The sequence below is a fragment of the Electrona antarctica genome (assembly GCF_951216825.1).
Source record: "Electrona antarctica genome assembly, chromosome: 3".
NCBI classification, from domain to species: domain Eukaryota; kingdom Metazoa; phylum Chordata; class Actinopteri; order Myctophiformes; family Myctophidae; genus Electrona; species Electrona antarctica.
Genome location: NC_136808.1, coordinates 9,701,704 through 9,727,225, shown reverse-complemented (window position 1 = coordinate 9,727,225; position 25,522 = coordinate 9,701,704). Strand labels below are relative to the sequence as shown.

The following is a 25,522-nucleotide window of genomic DNA, read 5'->3' as shown; positions in this document are numbered from 1 at the left end:
AGCCGGCTTCCCAAATCTCCAAATGTAGACCTGTTCACTGCTTTAGGCTAAAACTCAATATTGGTCCATAGTTTTTAATGAAGTGATTCATAATCTATCAATTTGATGGACAGATGACTTGCATAAACAAATGTATTATTATCACTAAATGATGGTTGTGTACATTCAAGAGACAGAATATGCCTTTTCTCTCCACATGACACAAGATCACTTGTATTCTAACAAGCTTTTGTTCAAAGTTCAGAATTCAAAGGTGACACATTGGCAAAGACTATATCAACCTGTATAATTCTGAATAAAATAGCCAATGGACAAGTGAATAAAGTAATAAATCAATATATGATTTATGGAAATATTCTAGATTTCTAGATAGATAGATAGATAGATAGATAGATAGATAGATAGATATTGATTGATTGATTCAAGTGCTTGAGGCACTCGAATAATCTCAAAACTGTATAGCCTATTTAATTGCAGCAACCATGACATTTCTAATACTATATTGAAAACTATATATAGGCCTACTTAGTGGATTGGTATTTATTGAAGTGATACAATTGGAAGCACAACATTTATGATACACACATGGTCACATGGGTAATTAACCTATGGTCCAGAGACTCCCTGGGTATTTCACATACCTTAATTAAAGAGCATGTGTTAGGGCTATTTGTCAAACATAATAAGTATCATGCCACGCATTCTCAAGTCCCATGTATTGTAGCCTAAGCCTACTGTAGCCTACATGTCCATAAACAGGACAGGACAGGTATAGAAATGAATTAGTACTCTCAGTTCATGGTATCACTCATCGGTTAAGACATATCCCCTTGAGAGTTTAGTGGATTACAACGACAGAGAGTCTAGAGCAGCCAGGCAGCACAGTAGGACGCCTGCAGTGCATTCGGATTTAGCCTACTGTAGGCTACGTCCACACATACATAATAGCTCGACTAATTTCACTCCTCCATGCACTTGGAGCATGGCAGTGGGTAAACACTAAACAGCACCGCCTCGATATGGTTGTTGTTTGTTTTAAGTGTGTGGGAGAGAGCGATCCATCGCAGCAGAGCAGCCGGCGCTCGATTGACACTGTCTAGCTGCTGATCTGCTACTGCGGCTTGGTTGGTTGGTTGCTCAGAATAACAAGGCTGCTCTCCTCGCTATAATTCCCGGCCGTCTCTATCGGGGCTTTTACGCCGAAACACCGAGTCAGTGAGTCGCGGGTAAAAAAAAAAAAAAAAGAAGCCCAACCAACCAACCCAACCAGGCAGGCGACAAGACCAACCGCCGCGCCGCTGGAGTCCAGTCCGCACCCCAGAACCATGGCTTCAGGAGACCTTTATGAGGTAGGGCTGACAACCATGTCAAGGGGAATAGAAGGAAATACTACTGTAATGTTGACGAATAATGGAATTAGGAAGTAAAGGAAGGGGAGGTCGGTCGTCGCGTACTGTACTATACGGACGGGCAGGAAAACGATGTCCTATAAGCCCTTTAACAGGCGAAACCAACTATAACCAACCCTTCCCAAACAAGCTCGCAGACGAGGCACGTTAATTTATGCGTTTCACTTTATTGTAGGCGCTTTCAAATATACTTTATTGTGTACGACCGACGACGGCAAGATAGTAGATGAGATAGAGAGGGAGCTGAACTCCTTGTCGGGTTTAGCCGAGTTGAAAGTCGTTGGTAAAGTGACAGACAGGCTGACAGCAGTCAGTGTGCTGAGCGGACGGACATGTATGGGTGAATAGCTACAGTCTGACGAAGTGATGATAATGGTTCTCACACAAGGTGCGCATATACATGTTGTACAGTAGGCCTAGATGCCAAATTATATTTTGTCATGATGAGAAATAGTGTATATTTTGAAACGGCTGATGACATTATATATAGTTTGTAAACGCAAGTCTGCCCGAGTTTCTTTCTGTGTTACTTTATGGTTGGGAGAAATTGTTGTGAATTTATTATGGCTCAGCTGGCAGCAGTTTTTAGGGGCGTAAAAGTTACCCTGATAGATGGATGGAAGGGCACATTCGTTAGCAACATGCGCAACATCACTTTGGAAGCAGAGTTTTTCATAATGATGCAATCAAGCATTGGTTCTTGGCCGTGGTAAGACCGAGCCGGTGACAATTGGGTTAGTGTGTGTGTGTGTGTGTGTGTGTGTGTGTGTGTGTGCGCGCGCGCGTGTGTGTGCTTGCGCGTGCGTGCGCGCTCGCGCGGGGGGGGGGGGGGGGGGGGGCAGTTCATTTGAGTGGATGCCATCAGGTGCCTCAGTCTGAAATTATATTATAAAAGTCACACTGCCTGTTACGGCTCATACATGTAATTTCTAAGAAGGCAAAGTACACATTATACAATTATATTGCCCATATCCTCCCTGTACCACTGAACATAAAATAACCCTATTACTAACTATAGTAATAGTAATAGTAATTTTAGTCACCTGGGCTTGTAGGCCTCGCTGCAGACTGGATTCTGCACTTATATGTAAATGATAAACAAGATGTTTTTCAATAGTTTACATATTTAATTAGATTAGATAAGGAACTGGATATCCATTTTCACAAAGTGTGTGTGTGTGTGTGTGTGTGTGTGTGTGTGTGTGTGTGTGTGTGTGTGTGTGTGTGTGTGTGTGTGTGTGTGTGTGTGTGTGTGTGTGTGTGTGTGTGTGTGTGTGTGTGTGTGTGTGTGTGTGCGCGTGTGTGTGTGTGGACACTTACTCACACCAGGGTTGACTGTTGAAATGAATAAGGCATATTATGTAAGGGATAATATCTGGCTTAGGTGGTCATTGTCGGGAGATAATTCACCGACAGGGAGTCACCTGCAGGTGAATTATATCCCGCTTATTACATAGCTACGGGCTACCTAACATAAATTAATAACTTGACTCAAAACACAACAAAAAAAGTATTCCATAAGTGTCTCGTTGGCTGCGTCTGCCCAGCTGCAGGACTGGAGCACTGTCGGAAAATAAGTAAGTTGAGTTGATCAAATACTACTACTACTGCTTTGTGTATTTCTCGCTCAAATGTTTTAAAACAAAATGTTGCGAGCAATGTTTAGCTGTAAATGACATTGTGTGTCACAGTGTTTACATGGCTGTCATTTTGGAAACGGCAGTAAATCAGCGGGGCCCAGCAGGTGCTCAGAGGGTTTGATTAGGCCGCTGCCTAATCAAACCCTCTGAGCACCTGCTGGGCCCCGCTGATCTGTTATAGAGCAGAGAGGTATTTTTATCAAGAAATAACACACCGCTGAATTCAGCGACTGACCAATCAGAATCAAGCGTTCAATCAAGCCATGTAATAATTATTTGTATTTTTTATGAATATCATTACATTTACCCCTTTATTCCTCCAAATTTTGTTATTGTGTGTGTTGACGCTCCCCTCGCATTTCTGCGTTGCTCTTCTTGATAAGCCGCATGTGAGGAGCCCCCACCGGGAGGATGTAGCACCTTTCCTTCCTACTCCCATAGTTAACCCTCTGGTCCACACTTGGTGAGCGTGGTATAACCACACTCAAGTATCTTGAGTGTGGTTCTCAAGAAATGGCCCGAACCGAGGAAAAAACCAAAATAGAGAGTGAATGTGAGAGAATGGACTTATAGTTTGCAAAATAGTCACTTCAGTTGTTAATGCAAAACATGTAAAGTTGCGTATACAGCAATAACATTAAGTTGAATCCCTGTTGTCACACCGACATGCACGTGCGCTTATTACTCCTTTTTCTGCTCAAAATGAGCCAAAATCCGGTGTTTGGAAGGTTATTATTCCCTGTTCTTACATCGCGCGGATCAAAACAACTCCATCGCTGGTCCTCCGCTGCCTAGAGTGAAGCCACACTGTAGTGTGGTGAGGGTGGGGGGGATTGCCCAGTATCTCTTCTTCTACTGGTATTTTGCGCATTTGACTGGCACTGGCCTCACAATCCCGCCTAGTGTAACGGGAGAGAATGTGTTCAACAAACAGAGAGTAGCAGCCAAGTCTATGGACTTTTTTAATGTTTGTTTAGAGCACTTTAAATATTACCGTGTGATTTTTCTTGATCATATTGGTGCCCAAATGCATGAATTCTAACTCCATGAACGCGCCTGAATCGATTCATGAACGAGTGCTCTGTGTTAAACCCAGCTGTGCGCTCTTTTGCTCGTGCAAGTATTTTGCCCACCTGCAGTTCCATCTTTGGCCAGTCGGGTAGGGCGGGTATGGCTTTACCGTTTCCCATGCCGTTCTGGGGCCTGCCATAAACATGCAATAACCAGCCTACATGACTTGTTGGAGGAAGTAGCCTAAAACATGCATTTCAGCACCACATGGAATGAACAGTGACACAGGCACATGCACACACGTGCACACACACACACACACACACACACGCACGCGCACGCACACACACATTTTAGTTCTTTATTTGAATCCGCAGATTACAATTAATTTGACATGGGGAAACAAATATAACAGGGTTGACAGTTCATGGGCACCTATAAGGATACACATGGCACCTTCTCCTCCACACAACAGCCGAAACGGAAGTATTTGGAAAGTTGTTTGGCTTTGCTCTTTATCATGTCTGCTATATTGTTAGGCCACTCGTGGTCAGTTTATGTATGTTTATGTAAATGGCCCAGGCTTCCAAATATCAGTATGGCAAATCTACAGTATCCTGGCTTGGCTAGCCTCATAGCGGGGATTCACTGAAGATTCCTCCCCGCATATGAGTCTGGGGTCGGGCTCATAGGCTGCATGAAAAGTGGGCGTTAGTAGTTGCCTTGACAGACAGACCCATCTAGCCAATCAGCATAACAGTGCGCTAGTCTGCTCCTCATGCACGAAAGATACCACGCTAAAAACAACAAGGTCTGTTTAGTTTCTGCTTTTATATGCGAGTAAGTAAGATATGTCGGATATATGTCAGTCTATTCTTATCGTTTCTGTGTAAACTTTTAAACTTGTTGCGTTGAGGGCAGCCATTGTTGTTTTGAAAGTACTGCAGCATGAATGTTACGTCGCCATATACACATGAACCAATCAGAGGCTGCTTTTCACTGTTGTAGGGACAGCCGTTGAAACGCAGTCACTGATTGGCCCCGGTCATTTTCTGATTTCTCCAGCTTCCTCATACTCTCTGCCAATGGGCCTGACCCCAGACTCATACTCTCTGCCAATGGGCCTGACCCCAGACTCTCTGCCAATGGGCCTGACCCCAGACTCATACTCTCTGCCAATGGGACCGACCCCAGACTCATACTCTGCCAATGGGCCCGACCAATACCATAGACATATATAAAGGCTAGATGGCTCAAGGCGGCCATCTTGCCTCGGGGCTACAGTACAGTATGTTCTATGGCAGCTCAAACAAAAACAGTCATAACTCCCTCAAATTGTGACGGATTTACAAACAGATTGGTTTATTACAAACGTTGTCAACGTGGCTATGATTCAGGATGCTTATCTGCCTAATTTTCTTTTTAATATGAACGTCGTATAAAAGCATATAAGTATGTGGACGTCTCTGACGTTTATAACAACACCAAACCGTTTGAAAATCGGATGAAAATTGAGCAAGTTATGGTTATTTAAAAGTACATGCCCCATAGACACAATGTTATGCTGCCCCGAAGTAAGGGAAGTATTTGGGAAGCTGGCAAAGACAACGCATGCACAACTAAACCAATCTGGTAACACTCTTGAATGTTTATACATTGCTGCACTGGATGGCATATCATTTTGAACTGCATCAGACACTGCAGTTCAAAGACAGTCAACAGTACGGACAATATACACATTTTCAGTGGCGTGCACAGATAGACACTAGGTGGTGCTAGAGCACCTGCCCTTTGCACTCTGGACAGCAATGTGCCCTTTTGAGAAAAAAAGCTTCTAATATATTATTTATGCCCCAAAATCTATAAATCTCACACTATTAATATAAGGCAACCGGCTGGTTCCACACGCTGCACAAGGTGCCCTTTTTTCACTTGAGCACCTGCCCCTCTAAATGTCTATGCACGCCACTGCACATTTTTGTAACACACACGCGCGTGCACACACACACAACACACACACATTTACGGTACAGGGATATCAAAATGTTAACTAACCATGATAATGTTAGTTACACCATGAAATGCCCCGAAAGTTACCTAATAATCAATGCCACCCCAATTGTTTTGTAAAAAAGGCTAACATGAACATAAATCATAGGTCTCAAATGAGCTCGCTGTCTCTCCAAATGCATCCAGATTCATATTTCATGACACATTCTTCTCACAGTTCACTTTGCAATCTTATTTTGGTCATTAGCCCCTAAGGGGACATTAGATAGTAGATTTTCTTTTCAGGTGGAAAAAGAAAATTGGTGTGAAGCTTCTTTTTTGTTTTTTGTCAGGAGGGGAAAAAAATGGTGCCCCTAAGGGGACATTTCAAAGTCAACTTTGAAATAGTGCCCCTAAGGGGACATTTCAAAGTCGACTTTGGAAGTTCAAAGTCGACTTTGAAAGTTCAAAGTCGACTTTGAAATGGTGCCCCTAAGGGGATATTTCAAAGGCGATTTTGGAATGTTGCCCCTAAGGGGATATTTCAAAGGCGACTTTGAAATGTTGCCCCTAAGGGGATATTTCAAAGTCGACTTTGAAATTTCAAAGTCGACTTTGAAATGTCCCCATTTCAAAGGCGACTTTGAAATGTCCCCTTAGGGGCACCATTTTGTTTTTCCTCCTGACAAAAAACAAACTTCACAGCCGTTTTTTTGAGTGGTGCAACCACTCCAAGGAACAGCAATGTCCGTGTTAACCTATGTGACTATGTATGTGTGTGACTATGAGTAGCAGTAGGGGCAAAAGTGGCGCTGTTGTGCCAGGAACAGAGAGAGAGAGATAGTGCTGCACTGTTGCCTGCTAATGAGAGAGAGAAAGAGAGAGATGGGGGGGGGGGGGGGGGGAGAGGGGAGTTGCACCACTCAGTTCACACGGGTGTGATTTTTTTCTTTGCCTGAAAAAAATAATCTTCACACCAACTTTTTTTTCCACCTGGAAAAAAAAACTACTATCTAATGTCCCCTTAGGGGCTCCGTATTAGTCCAACCATGTAAACAATGCACTCCATGTGCATACAACACAGCAGTACTAAATCAAAATGACAACAACAATAATACATTATATTACAAAGGCTGAAGCTAATAAGCTTATGCTTTATTCTGCGTACCCTTTCCACATCAATACATACAACAGCAACACATTTTCTCCTGTTTGGTTCATGACAAACAAAGAAAACAGATATAAGCCCTTCCAATTAAAATAGAAATTAAGAGAATATACCCCTCTGGTCATCTTTAACTTCTCAAAGTCCACTATATCTTGAAAAGCACTTATCCTCAAGACTAGAATTTCCGCCATGCTCTCTACTTTAGCGGTTAATCTGAAATCAATTTCATTTGGACAGTGCAGTCTAAAATGTGCAAATCACGATAAAGCTATGCCTACTGTAGTATGCACACATTCAGTCTCCTCAGGGGAAAAATATGCTCTGTCCCTTCCTGTATGTAGGGCCTCAAACCAACTCCACCTCCTCCTCTCTGAAGGTGAGGGGCAGGGACACCGCTGACTCTTTGGTTGCCTGTGGTTTATATGATTGTGCCCCCCCCCTGACGAGAGCGTCACGTTTCCTCATGCAGCGCGACTACTTTTGAAATTTAAAAAAAATCTTCTAAATCCTGAAAAACCCATGGACCCCCAAAAATATATGTAATTGGCCGCCGACCCCCATCTGAAATATGTTGTTCCAGGGACCCTCCCAGAAGCTAAGATTTGAGTTAAAAACGTTCGCTCTGAAAGAATACATTTTCCCATTTTTCAAAAATAGCAGATCTACAAGCTTGTAGCGCGGCACTCGGCCATGGCTCAGTGGTCCAGGCACCTTGGCTGGTAATCCAGTCTGGCAGTGTGCCGCGGGTTCGACTCCCGATCCCGACGGCCTTTACTGCATGTCTTCCCCCCATCTCTCTCCCCATTTCCTGTCAGCCTACTGTCTGTCCCTCCATGAAAAAAATATAAAATAAAGGCGAAAGCCACAAAACAAAACATTTAAAAAAACAAAAAGTATAACATAATGCTTAAAACACCAAAAGGGGTTCCCGCCCAGAATGGGCTAGACCGGATGGGGAAGAGGGGCTTCGATCTTCAGTGCTTCAGCTCTGAGCAGATCACGCATGCAACTTGAGGACACACGCACGGGCGCTCGCTATTAAGCGGCGGATCGGCAGAGAGAATGATTATTATGAGGATCGGCTTGGCGCATTGTGTTGCCCCACGCACACTGCGTGCGCACAGTATGCCTGGCAGCGGTACTGGTGAGGGGATTTGGAGGCCTCTTCTTGCTCTGCTGGTAGTCTACTTGGTATTTCCGACAGAGCTGGAGGTGATTCTTGTCACACGACCGTATATACAAAGCTCTCTGCCAGGGCTCTGTTCTCCTCCTTGTCGTCATCCGTGATGTGGTTGAAGTCCAAGGTGAACAGGAAGGGAGAAAGCACTGTTACTTGGGGAGTGCCAATGTATGAAAAACTATTTACATGTAATCACTTGGACAGAAAAATCGGTAGAAAATTTGGAAATCACGAAAAGCCATATAAAAAGTAAAAACACAGGCCTCTCATGTCTGGCACCAATTACCAATGCCAACTTCTATCTACTTTCAACTATAAGGCCTTGCTTCCATTTTCAACAACCCTGCTATTAGTCAAATGTCATCCACAAGTATACTCTTGCAGCCCCTGCTCTTCTGAAGTAAGTCTCAATTTCTTGACTTGGTAGCACTCGTGCTCCCCAACAAACACCAACACGTTTAAGTTGTGGTCACCACAACGCTGATGCATTGTGGTGTGAATAGGGCATTGAACTATCCAAATGATTCACACAGGCATGTGCATTACATTTATGAACGACTGGCATTCATCAACATACATTTGGTATGCAAAACAAGGCTATTGTCTTTTAATAGGAACGGAAATACACAGAATATTGAAGTGAAACAAACTTAAACTAGTATTTGGTCTTGTAACGTTTCAGCCAATTACACACCACACACACACCAAAGAGAAAGTGGAATTATAATTTTGCATTTAATTTTCTTGAAACCTCTGTATAGAGGTTACCGGCACCACCACCACCACTACGTTGAAATAATGATCATCAGTGATCCTTTTGGCTATCACAAGTATAGGCTATCAATCACAGTTCTCAAATTAAAACAAGCAATGTATCTAATCTATCTATGAATTGACATTCAGCCTTAGATTACTGAATCAGCAATCAGGTATGATGTCCATTTTTCTTTTGAGATACGTTTTAGCATTAAATGATGATGTCAGGCAATACACACCACAGAGGGAAGTAAAATAAACTTACAGGTGGAAGACATGCAAGATATAAAAAGGGAGATGGGCATGAGAAAGAAAAGACAAATGGAACATAGAGACAGTTTTTACTGGATATGCCTGGAGAGTGACTTGTTGAACTGACCAGTCAATTAAAACTGCAAACTAATACAAATTAATTCATGGACTTCGGCAATAAGGTTCCACTGTGATTGTTACCATATTTGAAAATCATAGTGCCCCTAGGTGGGGTTGGCGAAAGGACCTTGTATGGAGTTTGCATGTTCTCCCTGTGTCCCCTAGGGTAGCTAGGTAGTAGGTACCCTCACAAAACACATGCATGCAGTAATCCTGGTCTCTATACTACCTCCCCCTAGTCAGCCGGAGTGCCTGATGCATGGGAAAGGAAATGGTTGGAATAACGTGTTCCTTCCACGTTCTACGTCCAACCGGAGGTGATAAGAAGCGGCTTGGACTCCTTATGCATTGAAGAAAGCATGAGCTCAGTTCGAGGCTCTACCCAGGCTGGCAGAGGGAGAGTAGTGCCCAGGATTACAGCTATACAAATTTAGGATAAAAATCAGACCGATCTCAAGTGAGTGGTACTGTACTCCTCGTGTGTGTGTGTGTGTGTGTGTGTGTGTGTGTGTGTGTGTGTGTGTGTGTGTGTGTGTGTGTGTGTGTGTGTGTGTGTGTGTGTGTGTGTGTGTGTGTGTGTGTGTGTGTGTGTGTGTGTGTGTGTGTGTGTGTGTGTGTGTGCTCGCTGTTGTGAGAACTCTCGTTTTCGCCGGCTGCCGGGCGCAGCTGCGCTAATAACTTTGGGGCAGGCCCGTCTAGAGTTTGAATGGACAGGTATCAGTCAAAAGGGAGACATCAAAGACCATTCTGTTTCCCATTCATTTCTAAGGAACACTGCTCTCAATGAGGACATTATCACCTTTACAGTAAAAGCCAGGCTACAGATCCTTCCCACCAAACTCAACCTTTCCCTCTGGTTTCCCTCCACCCATGCACCTCATTGCTTGCATCACACCACAGGGCTTGTTACAGAAACCATGTGTCACACATTCTGAATGGCTGTTATGCTTATAAAGGGCTTTACATAGCACGCCACGACATCATTGTTGATCTCATAACAAAGGACATATCTAAACATTTTGCACTGTCTGTGAGAATGTACAAACATTCCTGTGTCAAACCTTCCATGTTTCAACTCTGTACTGAAAATACTGAATTTTTTGCACATCTCTCTGCTAACACACCAGATGTTGTTGTGGTCAATGAAGAGAACAGATCAGTTTTCATTCTTGAAGTGGTCTGCACCTTTGATTCTAGCTTAGAGGAAGCCTTTATGACCAAAGTCATTTAAAGTACCAGCCGCTCCTCTCCAGACCATCATTGAACTAGGCTATAGGTGCAATCTACTTGTGTTTATCTTCGGCAGCCTAGGACACGTACACAGTTTGGTTACTTGTAAGAGGCTTCCAACAACTTGGGATGCCAAAAAAGCAGCCAAACGGCTTGCGAAATTCTGTGCAATCTCTTCCACTATCGGTAGCCGCCGGCGAAGACGCTGTTACCCTGAAGGGTGTGTGGGTATTTGTCCGGGATTTGCTGATTGCACTCTGTACAGTGTGTGTGTGTGTGTGTGTGTGTGTGTGTGTGTGTGTGTGTGTGTGTGTGTGTGTGTGTGTGTGTGTGTGTGTGTGTGTGTGTGTGTGTGTGTGTGTGTGTGTGTGTGTGTGTGTGTGTGTGTGTGTGTGTGTGTGTGTGTGTGTGTGTGTGTGTGTGTGTGTGTGAGAACTCTCGTTTTCGCCGGCTGCCGGGCGTGGTTGCGCTAATAACTTTGGGGCAGGCCCGGCGTCTAGGGTTTGAATGGACGGGTATCAGTCAAAAGGGAGACATCAAAGAGGAAGGACGGGTGGGGAAGGATCAACATTTCGAATTTCGATTAACCGTCGTTAAGAAATTGGTCGATTAAACTTAACAAATAACAGTTAATTGGAAAAAAAGATATATTTGGGGACCCCCCAAAATAATTTGGCGACCCCCCCGAGGGGTCGCAACCCACGGGTTGAGAACCCCTGTTCTAGGGTACTTACTACTATTTGTTTTGCTGCCTGTCAGCATTTTTCAGGGATTTCCATTTTCAACTGAAGTTGTTTAAGTCAGCCTACACTGAGGAGCCAGTGAGCTTACATTACACTACACTACACTACTTTTCCCATATTTCAAGTTGACTGTCATAGGCTAGGCCTACTAATTTTACTGTCAGTTTCAGTTACTTTAGTTAACATTTTTCCCATATTCATATATGTTGACTTGACTGTCATAGGCTAGGCTAGGCTAAAGGTGGCCTTACACTAGCCGATTATTTTCAATCTGAAATCTGATAGCACCACACACTACAGGATAATCGGAGCGGGGCAGAGCAAATATCAAACATTCTTGATGTTGATCGGGCCGATCCCGATCGCGCTTTGAGCGGTCGGGCACCCCCCGAGCGTCAAAAATGCCCGATTATCGGCTAGTGTAAGGCCACCTTAAGAGGGATACATGCTGCTGGTTGCTGCTAATAGTTTTGCTTGTGATGTGACAAAGCAATTTTCATTGAATTTTATTCCTCATACAAACATGCCATATTGACATTGCCTGGCACTGTATCACAAATGGTAAAATAAATGTGATTGAGGAATATAATATGACTTTTGTATTCTTTCTGCATATTAGCAAAATGTAGATGTTTATGTTGGACATTGAGCGAAATTAAGATAATCACATAAAAAATAAATAAACGCCGCTTATCAACTAACCGGTTAATCGATCGGTATCAAAACATATCAGTTGACTATTAACGCATTAATCGATAATTCACATCCCTATATGGAATGTCAGAACAGATCAGCTGAGATGGAGGTGTGATGTCACGAGGCGTGACCATATATGGAGGTGTGATGTCACGAGGCATGACCATATATGGAGGTGTGACTTGACACACGGAAATGCAGGTTTCCATAGGAAATGCGACCTATGGTCGCAATAATCCTACTCTAATCATTTACAATTTAACAGGACCCACATTTCAGCTCTCCTGAAATATGACCACTCTGGCTAGGTAACAAATCAAAGTCAGTAATAGGAAATAGTAATAGGAAATAATTAATATTTTCCAAAAGAATGTGAACTGGGATTATAGAATTTTCAATTTCACAGTTGATTTGACAATTAGATATTGAGATGTGATCTCATGTGTATCGTACAAAAGAAATAAGAAAGTACTTTGACTATGTAGTAAACAATCAGTCAGTTTACGTAGCTCAGAGAAAGGTTGAATGGCACCTACTCCAGCGGATCTGTCACTAACCGAAATTGACACTTACGGCACCACTGTGTGTCCTGTTCACCATTTTCTGGTTGCTCCTGGATGCTATATACTGTAGACTCTGCAGTGTTGTATAGGGAGGCTTTGACAGTTGACCGTGGACATTTCTACATCTCTACTAAGCCAAACATTTGTACTACCATGTGTGGCCAAACCTCTCTCTCTGCCTTTCTTGAATGCAATGATCTGGTGAGTGTTGTGGGATGGTATGCATCATCATCATCTTCTCATTTAAGGTCCTACAACATGAAATTGACACTTGCTTTGGCAACGTAAACGCATGTTTTCTCATGCTCTTTTGAATTGAATTGATTCAGAATTTCAGATTTGGCGCAAATATGATGTTCATGATTAGTGTAATTTTGTGCAAAACAGGTCCCTCCTGCAAATCTTGAAAGGCAATAGTTACCAGTCGGAATGGAATCTGAAAGATCTTACAGATAAATGATCACATAACTACAGAGATGGTGTACTGATGGACAGACAGGAGTGAAAGCATAATCCCCTCCCCCAGCCGTTGCTTTGACAGAGATGACAAAAAGAGAAAAGGGGAAACAATTAAAAGAGAAAATATTTGAAGATGAATACACATCAGTTATCCAAAAGGAAAAGGGTTGTTTTAGCCCAAATCCGATGGCACAAAAGAGAGAGAACTTGATAGCCTACTTGTTGTGCAGTGAGCAACCCATTCTCATTCATTACCTTCCTCTTTGTGAGGCTTTGTCACTCTCATTCATCTCACACTGACCTGTAATGGATGGCTAGCGTTATAGCTTATTACTCTTCCAGACCATTGTAAAATGGTGTTAGAGTACTCGTTGTACCCGCCTCTGCCTGTATCTTTTTTTAGTCTTTATGCCCATATATGGATATACTACAGTCTCTGTCTGTCTTATATATATATATATATAGACATATATGGACTTCCATGTCCATCCACAGATGGACAGACACGAACAGAGATTTTGCACATTCATAGTATAGGATAAGATAGCAGGCTAAGACTATACTCAAAACTCCTCTTGAATTTGTTTTAGGGGGAAAAGCAAAGGAAACAAAGTGATGCTCTGACGGCAACAGTTACACTGACAGTGTATTGAACTGCACCTTATATATTGTCACTTCCCTTGATGTCAGTAAAAGTAGCTATAACCTAGCTGGGCTGATATGCCATGGTTGCAATTACTTCTCTCCATGAGGATGGAGAGAGTCAATGGAATGGACACAAAACGTACAGGTTGTAGCTTTCATACCATTATGTTACAAAGTGGCATGGCGTTGCAGTAGTAGGAGTTTCCCCTGCAAACACACACAGCCAGACTTGCATTACGAATGAACGGATCCATGCCAAGGAACATTGCTTTGTACTAAACTATCAGTCAGACATGACAGGAGAAGCACTCAGCACTGATAGTTATGTTACAATTACAAACACATCACAGAGAGGATTGTGTGCACATTACATCTTTTGCCTGTATTACTATTTAGGCCAGGTGCTGGACGTCAAGGCATCAAGGCAAACATCAAAGAAAAAGAAGGGACATCCACACACTTGTTTTTAGAGCTCCGTAGTACAGAGGTTCCCAAACCTTTTCATGTCAAGGATCCCCAAATTGACACTAATTAGCCCGCGGACCCCCTATTTGAAAATACATGCCAGGGACTCCCATAAGAGAAGATTTGTACGGTTCTAGCAGTGATTCTCACCCGTTTAAAAGGACCCCCATTTAATGGCATTTCTATCTCTTAGACCCCCAATTTATATTGTAAAATCAAAGTTAATTTAACTCTGAGAGTGTACAAATGGAACCAAATGGACCTGTTAGGGTCCATTTGGTTCCATTTGTACACTCTCTGAGTTACAGACCATTTGAGCTGGGAACCCCCTGGAACTCCCTCAAGGACCCCTGGGGGTCCCCGGACCCCACTTTGGGAACCGCTGCCGTAGTAGACTTACTTTATTATATTATGGCAAGAAGGGGCAACGTTTTGGCCCTTTTAGGTCTTCATCAGGCAAATGTTTGTGCGGATGTCCCTTCTTTCTCTTTGACAATTACAAACGCACCCTGTGAGATACCCTGGGCCTGCATGGGGCATCCGGGTAGCATAGTGCAGTGGTTCTCAAAGTGGGGTCCTTGAGCAAAATGTACCACTTTAACCCTATATATATAGGCTGCAGCGGCTATTTGAAAATAGCTGATCTACAAGCTCACAATGTGTCACATCGCAGTCAGTCTTCTCTTCTTCTTTTGGCTAAGTGTAAGAGTTCCGTCTGTTTCTGTTAGTGTCAGTGATTATTAGTGATGATTATTGCGTTTATGGTTAAATTTAGATTTTATTAGAGGTCAAGCCCAAAGGGCCCTATTGTTTTGCCAGTTCTGTCCTATCGTTCTTCACGAAATTCGACAATATGGACAATTGGCCGTGAGGATCCCTCAGGAACTGAAGCCATTTTGAACTCATTTTGTCAAAAGTCCTCTGACCTTTAGATCTCCCAATGAGTAAATTGTTATGAATTTCTCGATTCAGCTTTCTGCCTTTTTTCTGGCTACATCCAAGACATAGATGCGAATGGAGGTCTGACTCTGGTTACGGGACTACAGCGTTGACAGACAACCCCTTGATGTATGATGATAAGAGCGCCCCTCACTTCACACACGGGTGGGATTTGTATATAGAATATTGTTGTGGATTCCTAACGTGGGCCCTGCTGGGACTATGTCATGGCAGGCCCCTGGCCTGAACAGTGTTTTTGCGGATTGGAGCAATGGTGTGCCTGTGGCCTCTGGGGGCCCCTGCCCTGACATGACCCCTGAGGGCAACACGTGGTCCCTGTTGTTCCAGGCGAATTCTCTGTTGAGCAAAATGTAAGCACCCTACTGGTCAATTTCAAAAACCTTTTGGGGACATGTTTCAACAGCTTCATTATTAAAGGACCACTTCACCACTTTTCAACCTACCTTCATATAATAGGTCCTCACTAATAATCATGATAAAATGGCACCATTTATTTCCTACTCAGTCTGTGTCTCATAGGAGGGCTGTGGGCAGTTCAGAAACCTGTCCACCAGTGACATCATCAGATTTTTTTACAAACATGTTTAGATTATTATTATCGTGAGAACGATGGCTTCCATTTTCGCATTGCAACTTTTCAGGGCTAGAAAGCCTGCAGTTTATATTAGCTTTGCTTCCCCATTGATGATGTCACTGGTGGACGGGTTTCTGAACTGCCCACAGCCCTCCTATGAAACACAGACTGAGTAGAAAAAAATGGTATCATGAACATTAGAAAGGACCAATTAATGAATTAATGAAGATAAGTTGAAAAGTGGTGAAGTGGTTGTTTAGATAAACTAGCCCTTACCCGTTGTGAGATATTGACCCCCCATTGTGGCCGCATGGGGTACTGCGCCCTGAGCGCATTTTTAATTCACTAATAAATTCATTATTAATCTATAATTTGTTAAATTGGAAAAAGGGCTTCGTTAAGACCTCCATATTATTATGGTCAATGCCTGTGTGAAAAGTGGGAGTGATTGGTGCAGGCAGTGAGGAGCTACGGCTGTGTTTCTGACACACAGACAGACACACATTCATTCATGTATGATGATATATGATATATGATGATATATGAAGCACTGATATTTGGATGAAATGTAATTGATTTATCACCAAATGTTCTCCAGGCCCATGCATGTGTTTGGAGCCCTATTGGGTGAATTAAAAATACTAATACTAATACTATACAAACAGTATTATGAAACAGTTTTTTGTTTGTTTTTTCCCAAAGAATTGGATAAACAGTTTTGTATTAATAGACTTATTTGTGTTATGCCATGGCTATTTTATGTAGACAAACATGTTATGTGGACCAGTGGTTCCCAAAATGGGGTCCGGAGACCCCCAGGGGTCCTTGAGAGAGTTCTAGGGGGTCCCCAGATAAATGATAGTTTGGAACCAAATGGACCCTTATGGGTGTGCAACTCTGAGAGTGTACAAATGGACCCGAGGGTCCAATTGCTTCCATTTGTACACTCTCAGAGTTAAATTAACATTGATTTTACAATATAAATTGCCATCAAATGGAGGTCGGTAGACTAATATGCATGTCAATTTGGGGGTCCTTGACATGAAAAGGTTTGGTCCACTGATGTAGACATATCCTGTTTGGTCTATGTGTCGAGCCACACCCGGTCAATATCTATAAAAAATTGATCTCAACATTAAAGCTATGTCAGTATAAGTTTGGTCCAAAAATGGATCATGCCATGCATCACTGCAGTGCAGGCTGGGTTATAAGAGAATAGACCTTCACAGAATAAACAGCCCATGCCCTGTGACTGGGGCAGTGAAGGTGTTTCATTTTACAAAAAAAATCACACCCGTGTGAAGTGAGGGGCGCTATTATCATCGTACATCATGACGTAAAACAAAAAACATCACACCCGTGTGAAGTGAGGGGCGCTTTTATCATTATACATCATCGTACATCATCTCATGAACAAGTACATTTATGTGTTTGATTAGCCGATTTGCTCGTCTACATATGATTTTCCCTTCATTGTCAATGGCATGTAATGTTTGTGGTGACATATGACCTTATATCTCCTTTCATTGTCAATGGCAAATATGAGACGTGTGGGGACAAAAGCTGTATACATATGACGTAAATTCTCGATTAGTAACCTAAAGTAGCTCTCTAATGCCAGGTTGTGCTAGTGTATTAGGGCAGTGGTTTTCAACCAGTGGTCCGGGGACCACCAGTGGTCCTTGAGGGGGTTCCAGGTCGTCCCCAGCTAAATGATGGAGAGTTGGTAACCAAATGGACCCTTCGTTATTACTGTAGATCTTTTAACTCTTGACGGCATAAAATGAAACCAATTTGGTTTCATTTTACGCTCTCAAGAGTCATTGTTAAACATCTTGCATTACTTAATTTACAAGAAGTCTACACAATTAGAGAATGTAGAAGAATTGTTTTTTAGATATTTTGCCAGATGATCTCCTCTCCATCCAATAAATAATAACATAATAGTAACAATAAAAACAATAGCAAAGAGCGTGGTACCAACATCAATACAGCATGACATTGTGGACAAACTCTTATCCAACAACAACAAAATATGTCTTGGGTCTGAGAGGCTAAATGTCATCAAATGGTGGTCCGTGGCTGAAATGCCGAATAAATAACAGGCCTGAAATGGAAAGGATTTAAAACCACTGTGTTGAAATGCAACACTGACGTGTGTTTAATCAATCAATCAATCAATCAATCAATCAACCTTTATTTATATAGCACGTTTACACAACCGAAATTGACCAAAGTGCTTCACAGTAGACAAGTATAAAGACAAAGTATAAACTAGTGCCCTTCTGGGCACAGGTCTCCACCAGGAGGATAGGAGTGTGTGTGTGATGTTTGGCAAAATGTTTAGGAGAAATATAAACGTGTGTGTGTGTGTGTGTGTGTGTGTGTGTGTGTGTGTGTGTGTGTGTGTGTGTGTGTGTGTGTGTGTGTGTGTGTGTGTGTGTGTGTGTGTGTGTGTGTGTGTGTGTGTGTGTGTGTGTGTGTGTGTGTGTGACGTGGCTTGGCCTGTTGTAGCGCCACCATGAGGCTAATTTGAAAACTATCAAACCCGTCTTGATCACATGACTATGGAGAGCATGTGTACCGATTTGCGTGAAATTTGGATAAAATCTGAATGAGTAATATTAGAAAATGGGTTTTACATATGTGGGCCTCCTGGTGGCGCTATAAAGAGCAGATGTGAAAAATTCCAGGCAAAGGTCTTTCCTTGGCCTCTAGGGAGTTGGCATACAAAGTTATCCACAGATCCGTGCAGTTAGAGGTAAAAACACTTTTCGGCCAGTTATAGCGCCACCATGAGGCTGAGTTGAAAATGTTCATGTGGCATTTCTTCCTCGGCCTAGTGGGAATGTGCGTGCACAATTTCACGGAAATCACACGATGTGTTCATGATTTGCAGCATTTTGTTTGAAACTGAGCACTCCTGCGAACTTTGGAAGCCAATCTTAGCCAATCAGGATGGAGTCTGAGAAATCTGAAAGACCCGTTTCGTTGAATGGCTCTAGAGAGACTATGTACCAATTTGCGTGATGTTTGGACAAAATCTGTAGGTGTACTGTCCAAAAACTTGTTTTGCACAAAGCGGCCTCCTGGTGGCGCTTTAACAGGCCGTTCTGGAAATTTTGGGGCAGAGGTTCATCGTTGGCATCCAGGGAGTGTGTGTGCAAAATTTGGCATCGACCGGGTTAACGGTGCCGGAGATTAGCTGTTCACAGACGGAAGGACGGACGGACGGACGGACGGACGGACGGACACACACACACACACACACACACACACACGGACGGACGGACGGACGGAGTGCAAAACATACTCTCTCCCCATGCCTTCGGCCTGGTGGAGACAAAAACATAGTACGTGTGTTTAAGGTTTCATGTTCATGATGGCACTCATTATCAACTATGGCCTCTTATCTTACTCCCACACTGAAAAAAACCCCTTATCTTACAGGCACAACATGTCACCAAAATAATTCGTTTTGGATTTGACCCGCCCTGGAAACGTCTCTTGGAGTCCTTTTATATGCAGTTGTTAGTTAAAAAAAAATATAAGTGCTCTTGGCTTTGTTTGAACGGCCTGAGGATGCATGCTGTTATCTCTGTAGTGAAGGACATCACTTCTATCTGGAAGGCCCAGTCACAATGTCACAGGCTGGGGTTGGGCTAATTTTAACCACCATTTTAACCCTAGAGGTCCTATTGTGTGGGCGAACATTCTGTGAAAATAGCAGATTTTTGCTTTTTTGTTTCTTTGCCAAGTTTTGTCATAGCCATACAATGTACAGTGTAGCCATAAAGCCACATAGTTTGATGCCTATAAAGCCTATGTCAGCCTATATTAAGGCTGAACGATTTTGAGAAAAAATCTAATTGCGATTTTTCTGACCAATATTGCGATTGCGATTTGACTCGCGATATTTTTTTTAAAAATCACACCCGTGTGAAGTAAGTGGTGCAACTCCGTGTGGGCGCCCCCGGGGGGGGTCCCCGAAACTTCCAGACCCACAGGAACGTGCCCAGGGTGCCGGCCCGGTTTAGGCGAGCCGCCCCGCGTCCGAAACGGTCGAGAAAGAGTTACCGTGTGTGGGTCCCCAGGAGGTCCCTATACTGTACTGTACTGTACTGTACAGTCACTGTACTGTAATGTCACACCCAAAATCATCATATAGGGCCTATACAGTTAGTATGTGTGTGTGTTAGGCTGCGCAACAGTGACACTTGGTTGTGAAAACCAACCAAATGCTATTTTCGTGCTCGGACAGACCCAGCCAGCCAGCCACCCACAGACACACAAAGCTCCATAATGAAGTGGTTGCACCACTTAAAAAGTAAAGCTTCAATTTAGTATTCACTGTGTCCATTTAAAAAGTAATGAAACATTACCAAATGGCATACCATTCATTTACTTTACCAGGCAGTGATGTCAGGATTCACAGGATGTGAGACAGCTCAAAATAATGTAGGCTAACCAAATTGACCTGTGTTTAATTAACTACAATAAGAATGTGTGTTCAAATTGTAATGTTAGAAATAATTGTAAATAGCTCTCTGGATACAGACCATAAATGCAATGTAATTTTTTCTATTTAAGTGCAATTGCTATTAGGCTAGTTATCTAATCATCAGAGCACAATATTGTGATTCTCATTTAATATTCACATTTAGATATTATGTTCAATTGATTTATTTGTTTTTGAGGGGCAGTAGCCCCTCCTAAATCCAGTGCACGTATGTCCACAAACGTCCTACACAAACATTACATTCCCATTGACAATTTTATGTCATTGTCTGAGCAAAGAAATAGGCCTAGTGTCTATTTTACGTCATGATGATGTACGATGATAAGAGCGCCCCTCACTTCACACGGGTGGGATTTTTTTAACCAAATAAAAGCATATGCATTGCATAAGTGTAGGCTACATTTTGACAGATGTGATGACAGAATTAGGCTATCAATTATTAGAGATAATTTTGTCTGAGGTTTAAGACAAGCTCATAACTTTAACTTTAATGTTTATGAGCTTGTTGGCCGGCTATTTTCCCACCACGGGTCCTGGTGTAAGCTTTTTTTTAATGATGGCTCTCGGATCTCGGTACAATTTCGCGGACCTCGCTTAGACAAATCATTACAAATGTACATGCACCACAATGGGGACCGGTTCACCAGAATCGGGGACGACGACGACAATGTAGCATTAATAAAATAAACAGGGGACAGGACAGCAGGACAGCGCCCGTGCCATGCGAAGGTTTGTGGTGTTGCTGCGGGATGTTTTGACTGTCGCTGTACCATGACAGGTCTTGCACAAAACTCTCTTGTTGGACGGCTGTAACGTCAAAACCAAAATAATGCCATATCCCCGAAGTGCCTGATCTCTTTGGGATTAAATTGTGCGGACTTCAGAAAGTTTATTCGGGCTCCGCAGACGCTATGCTTGCATCTGCTCCTCAGCTGCTAGCATGGTAGCATTAGCATCAACGCACTGAACACAGAGCAGAGTAGACGTAAATGATGACTTTGTTTTGGGCACTGGGAGCGCGTGTACACATGCACTGCAGTCACATGCACTGCAGGGACACTTCTGATTGGTTAGAATAGAGAGCACAGTATAGCCGTGTTGTAAATACTGGATCAGACGCGCTCCGGGTTGATTATGATTTTTTTTTTAATCGCAGCCTTTGCGATTTGCTAATCGCGTGGTTTCAAATCGCAATTTCGGTTTGAAAACGATTAATCGTTCAGCCTTAGCCTATATTATTATTAGTATTGTTTATTTTATTTTTTGATGGGCACTAGCCCCTCCTACAGGTTTTTTTTTTTTTAGTTCAATGTTTGTTTTAAAAATGCCATTGACAATAAAGAGAATTTAATGTTTGTTTTGTCTGATGTTTGTTTTACATCATCATGTTGTAAGATGATAAGAGCGCCCCTCACTTCACACGTGTGTCATTTTTATTATTACTTGCGCAAGCAGAGCGAGCAAGTAGTGCGATCGGCTGGGTATGTATGTATGTCGGGGTATGTATGTCGGTGTCCTCTCTTGCTTAAGACCGCGTAGCCCAATCAGGGACCAGCATCTCTGGTAACGTCACCAGTGGTGATGCCAGTGGTGAACGCACCTCATGACGTCTCTACTTCAATCCCAATAGGATCAATGATTGAGTTGGTTATGTGATGTCACCATCAACAGCCAATAAGGGACCACCATTCTTGGTGACGTAACTAGGGTACGTTTCAAGGTTGGTATAAGGTCAATAATGGGTCTAAAGGATTTAGAACTGCAGTTGTATTAGACTTAATTCAGAAGATGCAGTAGTTTTTTTAGGGGCACTAGCCCCTCCTATATGCAGCTTTTGTCCCCACACATCTCAATATTTGCCATTGACAATGAAAGGAGAAATTAGGTCAAACGTCTGCCAAATATGACGTAAATCTATTCCCACACGGCTCATATTTGCCATTGACAATGAAAGGAGAAATTAGGTCAAATGTGCGCCAAATACGACAGAATTTGTGGCAACACAAAGCGCCCCTCACTTCACACGGGTGTGATTCTTTTTTTTTACCAGCTGCTGTGTAAGCACAGCTGGTTAATGTTCTCTCTGCCGTGCTTTCATGCCCACTTGCTGTAGTTGAGACCTATGTTTCTCATTGGCTGCACTGACAACCTATCGTCCTGATTGGCTGCCTCGTCTCTAGGCAACCACACACTTTTTGCCGACCTCAGCCATGGGATATAAGGCACCAGCTGGTAATTCATTGATGTCATCAATTCTTGTTACCTGCGCAAGCTGAGCGCGCAAGTAATAGTTTTCGTCCATGTCGCCGTTTGATGCGTATGCGCCGTGCCAGCGTATGACGTAATGACTACTTGTGCTTGATATGGCAGTGGTGTCAGATTACATGCATGTATACATAGGGGCATTACCTTTAATCCTCCCGACACTAAAACATATCGTCATTACGTCACCATCGAAAACCAATTACACCCTGGCATTGGGTCCTTTAATCCATATCTTTATTACGTCATCATTGAGAGCTAGTTATACCAGTTATACCCTGACGTCATATGCTGGGACGATACATACGCATCAAAAGGGGCGCAAAGTAACCACAGTATACCGCTCGTCCTGATTGGCTGCCTCGTCTCTAGGCAACCACACACTTTTTGCCTCTAGCCGACCTCTCAGCCATGGGATATAAGGCACCAGCTGGTAATTAATTGATGTCATCAATTCTTGTTTATGGGGGCACGGTGGCACATTTGGTAGTGCTGTCGCCTCACAGCTAGAAGGAATAATTGATGTCATCAATTCTTGTTATGGGGGAACGGTGGCACATTTGGTATAGTGCTGTCGCCTCACAGCTAGAAGGTCCTGGGTTCAATTCCCGCTCAGGACGCTATGGGTGCTGGCGCCGTGTTTCCTCCTCCGCGTCCCATACCCGATACGGGGTTGGCGAAAGGGCCTTTCTGTGTGGAGTTTGCATGTTCTCCCCGTGTCCCCTAGGGTAGGTACCCTCACAAAAAACATGCAGTAATCCTGGTCTCTAAACTGCCTCCCCCTGGCCAGCCGGGGCACCTGATGGAGGGGAAAGGAACTGGTTGGAATAACGTGTTCCTTCCACACGTTACGTCCAACCAGGGAAACTCCCCCCTGTCAGGTGTAAAGGAGCAACTTGGACACTAAGGCATGAAGGAAGCATGAGTTCAAGTCCGTTGCTCTCCCCATGTCCCCCATATATGGGGACTAGGTTGGCGGAGGGTGTGTAGAGCCCAGGATCACATTAGATAATTGACACGGGTGAAAAATGGGTTACAAAATCGTGGGATAAAAATGATTTAAAAAAGAAAAGAAAATCTTGTTTATACTACATCTTAGATTAACAGTGTTTTATCTACCACAATATATCATAATATATATTATTTTTGAAGCAGTGATGTCAGTGGTGAGTGCACCTCATGGCGTGCTCTGCTTGCGCACAAGTAGGCTATGGCCTACTTGTGTGCAACGTGCAAGTTGGCACCTCGACAGAGTGCATTTCTAGTTAATTTACGCAATTATCTTTCTTGCTATAATAATCAGTTAGGCCTGATGATATATTGTATTGTCAACATATATTCTCTTGCCTACGTTCAGCATAACTTTAATGATACATGTAGACTTGAAATAGATTGTAGAGAATGGAAGTGACGGAGATTAAACGGACACCAATGTCCATACACGTCACTTAGACATGCAGTATGATGCTGTTGGTCTAGCCTATATGAAAATATGTATTTGTGCCACCCAACCAACTTGTGCAGCATCAAGTTGTTAAATTATTCACATTTGATTTTGAGAGTCTGCATGCATTTGTGTAGGGGGAAAAGAAATCTGCATTTTGTATGCTGAAAGTTATATGAGATAAAATATAAAGGTTGTGTTGATCACAGCATCAAGGAATCAGAGAATATTGAATAGAAATCCATTCTCACAAATTAACTCTAAATATGAATATTTAGTGAAATGTCATCTCGCCCTTTCATCTCAGACATGATAAAACTGAGCAGTATTCTGTGTGACAATGAAACTATCACCCTTTTTCCCCTTCTTTTGTCACTGCGTGGCTGTGACATTGTTCTTGTTCGCTGTGTTTACGCAAAATGGCAATCTTGACCATTTACAATTTAGGCATTTAGTAGACGCTCTTAATCCAGAGTGATTTACAGTAAACAAGAACAACACAGGGTAATACATACATCAAATTCATAGACATAGTGATTAGGGATGTCCCGATCAGGGTTTTTTGCTCCCGATCCGATTCCGATCATTTGATTTTGAGCATATGCCAATACCGATATTTTATAGAACACATTAATGCCATATCATAATAGTACAATATCCCAAATCACAGACAATATCCAGTCTAATATCATGATATGGATATAATATTGATCACGATCACGTTTTTTGGCTCCCGATCATTTGAAAATCACGTGATCTGCCCCGATTTCCGATCAACCGATCCGATCGGGACAACCCTAATAGTGATCTAGGATAATTAAATATGAATCAGGTTGATATGTGTAGGAACATAGAGAAGTTATTTAATTATATCTTAAATATAGTTGTTCCTGTAGACTCAACCACATGAACACTAGCATCCATCCCTATTCTGGGGTTACCATTCGTACCAAAAATATCAGATCTATGCTCGGGTGCCGCATGCAGTGGTGAAGTCCTCGCCCACCACCACGGAGGTTGTGGGTGCGAATCCACCGCGGTACATCTGGCTTTATCGAGCGTCTATGCAAACGGCACCTGTCAGCAGGGAGTGGTACTGTATACTCCTATAGACTGAGGGGACGGCACCTGTCAGCAGGGAGTGGTACTGTATACTCCTATAGGCTGGGGGGACGGCACCTGTCAGCAGGGAGTGGTACTGTATACTCCTATAAGCTGGGGGGACAGCACCTGTCAGCAGGGAGTGGAACTGTATACTCCTACAGGCTGAGGGGACAGCACCTGTCAGCAGGGAGTGGTACTGTATACTCCTACGGGCTGGGGGGACGGCACCTGTCAGCAGGGAGTGGTACTGTATACTCCTACGGGCTGGGGGGACGGCACCTGCCAGCAGGGAGTGGTACTGTATACTCCTACAGGCTGAGGGGACAGCACCTG

General features: G+C 43.1%; 1 protein-coding gene across 1 annotated transcript in view; it reads left to right on the top strand.

Annotated features, from left to right (window-relative positions):
* The first annotated feature begins 1,057 nt into the window (after positions 1-1,057).
* The window catches only part of LOC306919932 (chromodomain Y-like protein 2), a 56,780-nt gene continuing 32,315 nt past the window's right edge, over positions 1,058-25,522 (top strand). Inside the window, exon 1 of the mRNA XM_079496500.1 lies at positions 1,058-1,349. Within this exon, the coding sequence (XP_079352626.1) occupies positions 1,326-1,349 (24 nt within the window). The 5' untranslated portion in view covers positions 1,058-1,325. The remainder of the gene's footprint in view (positions 1,350-25,522) is intronic.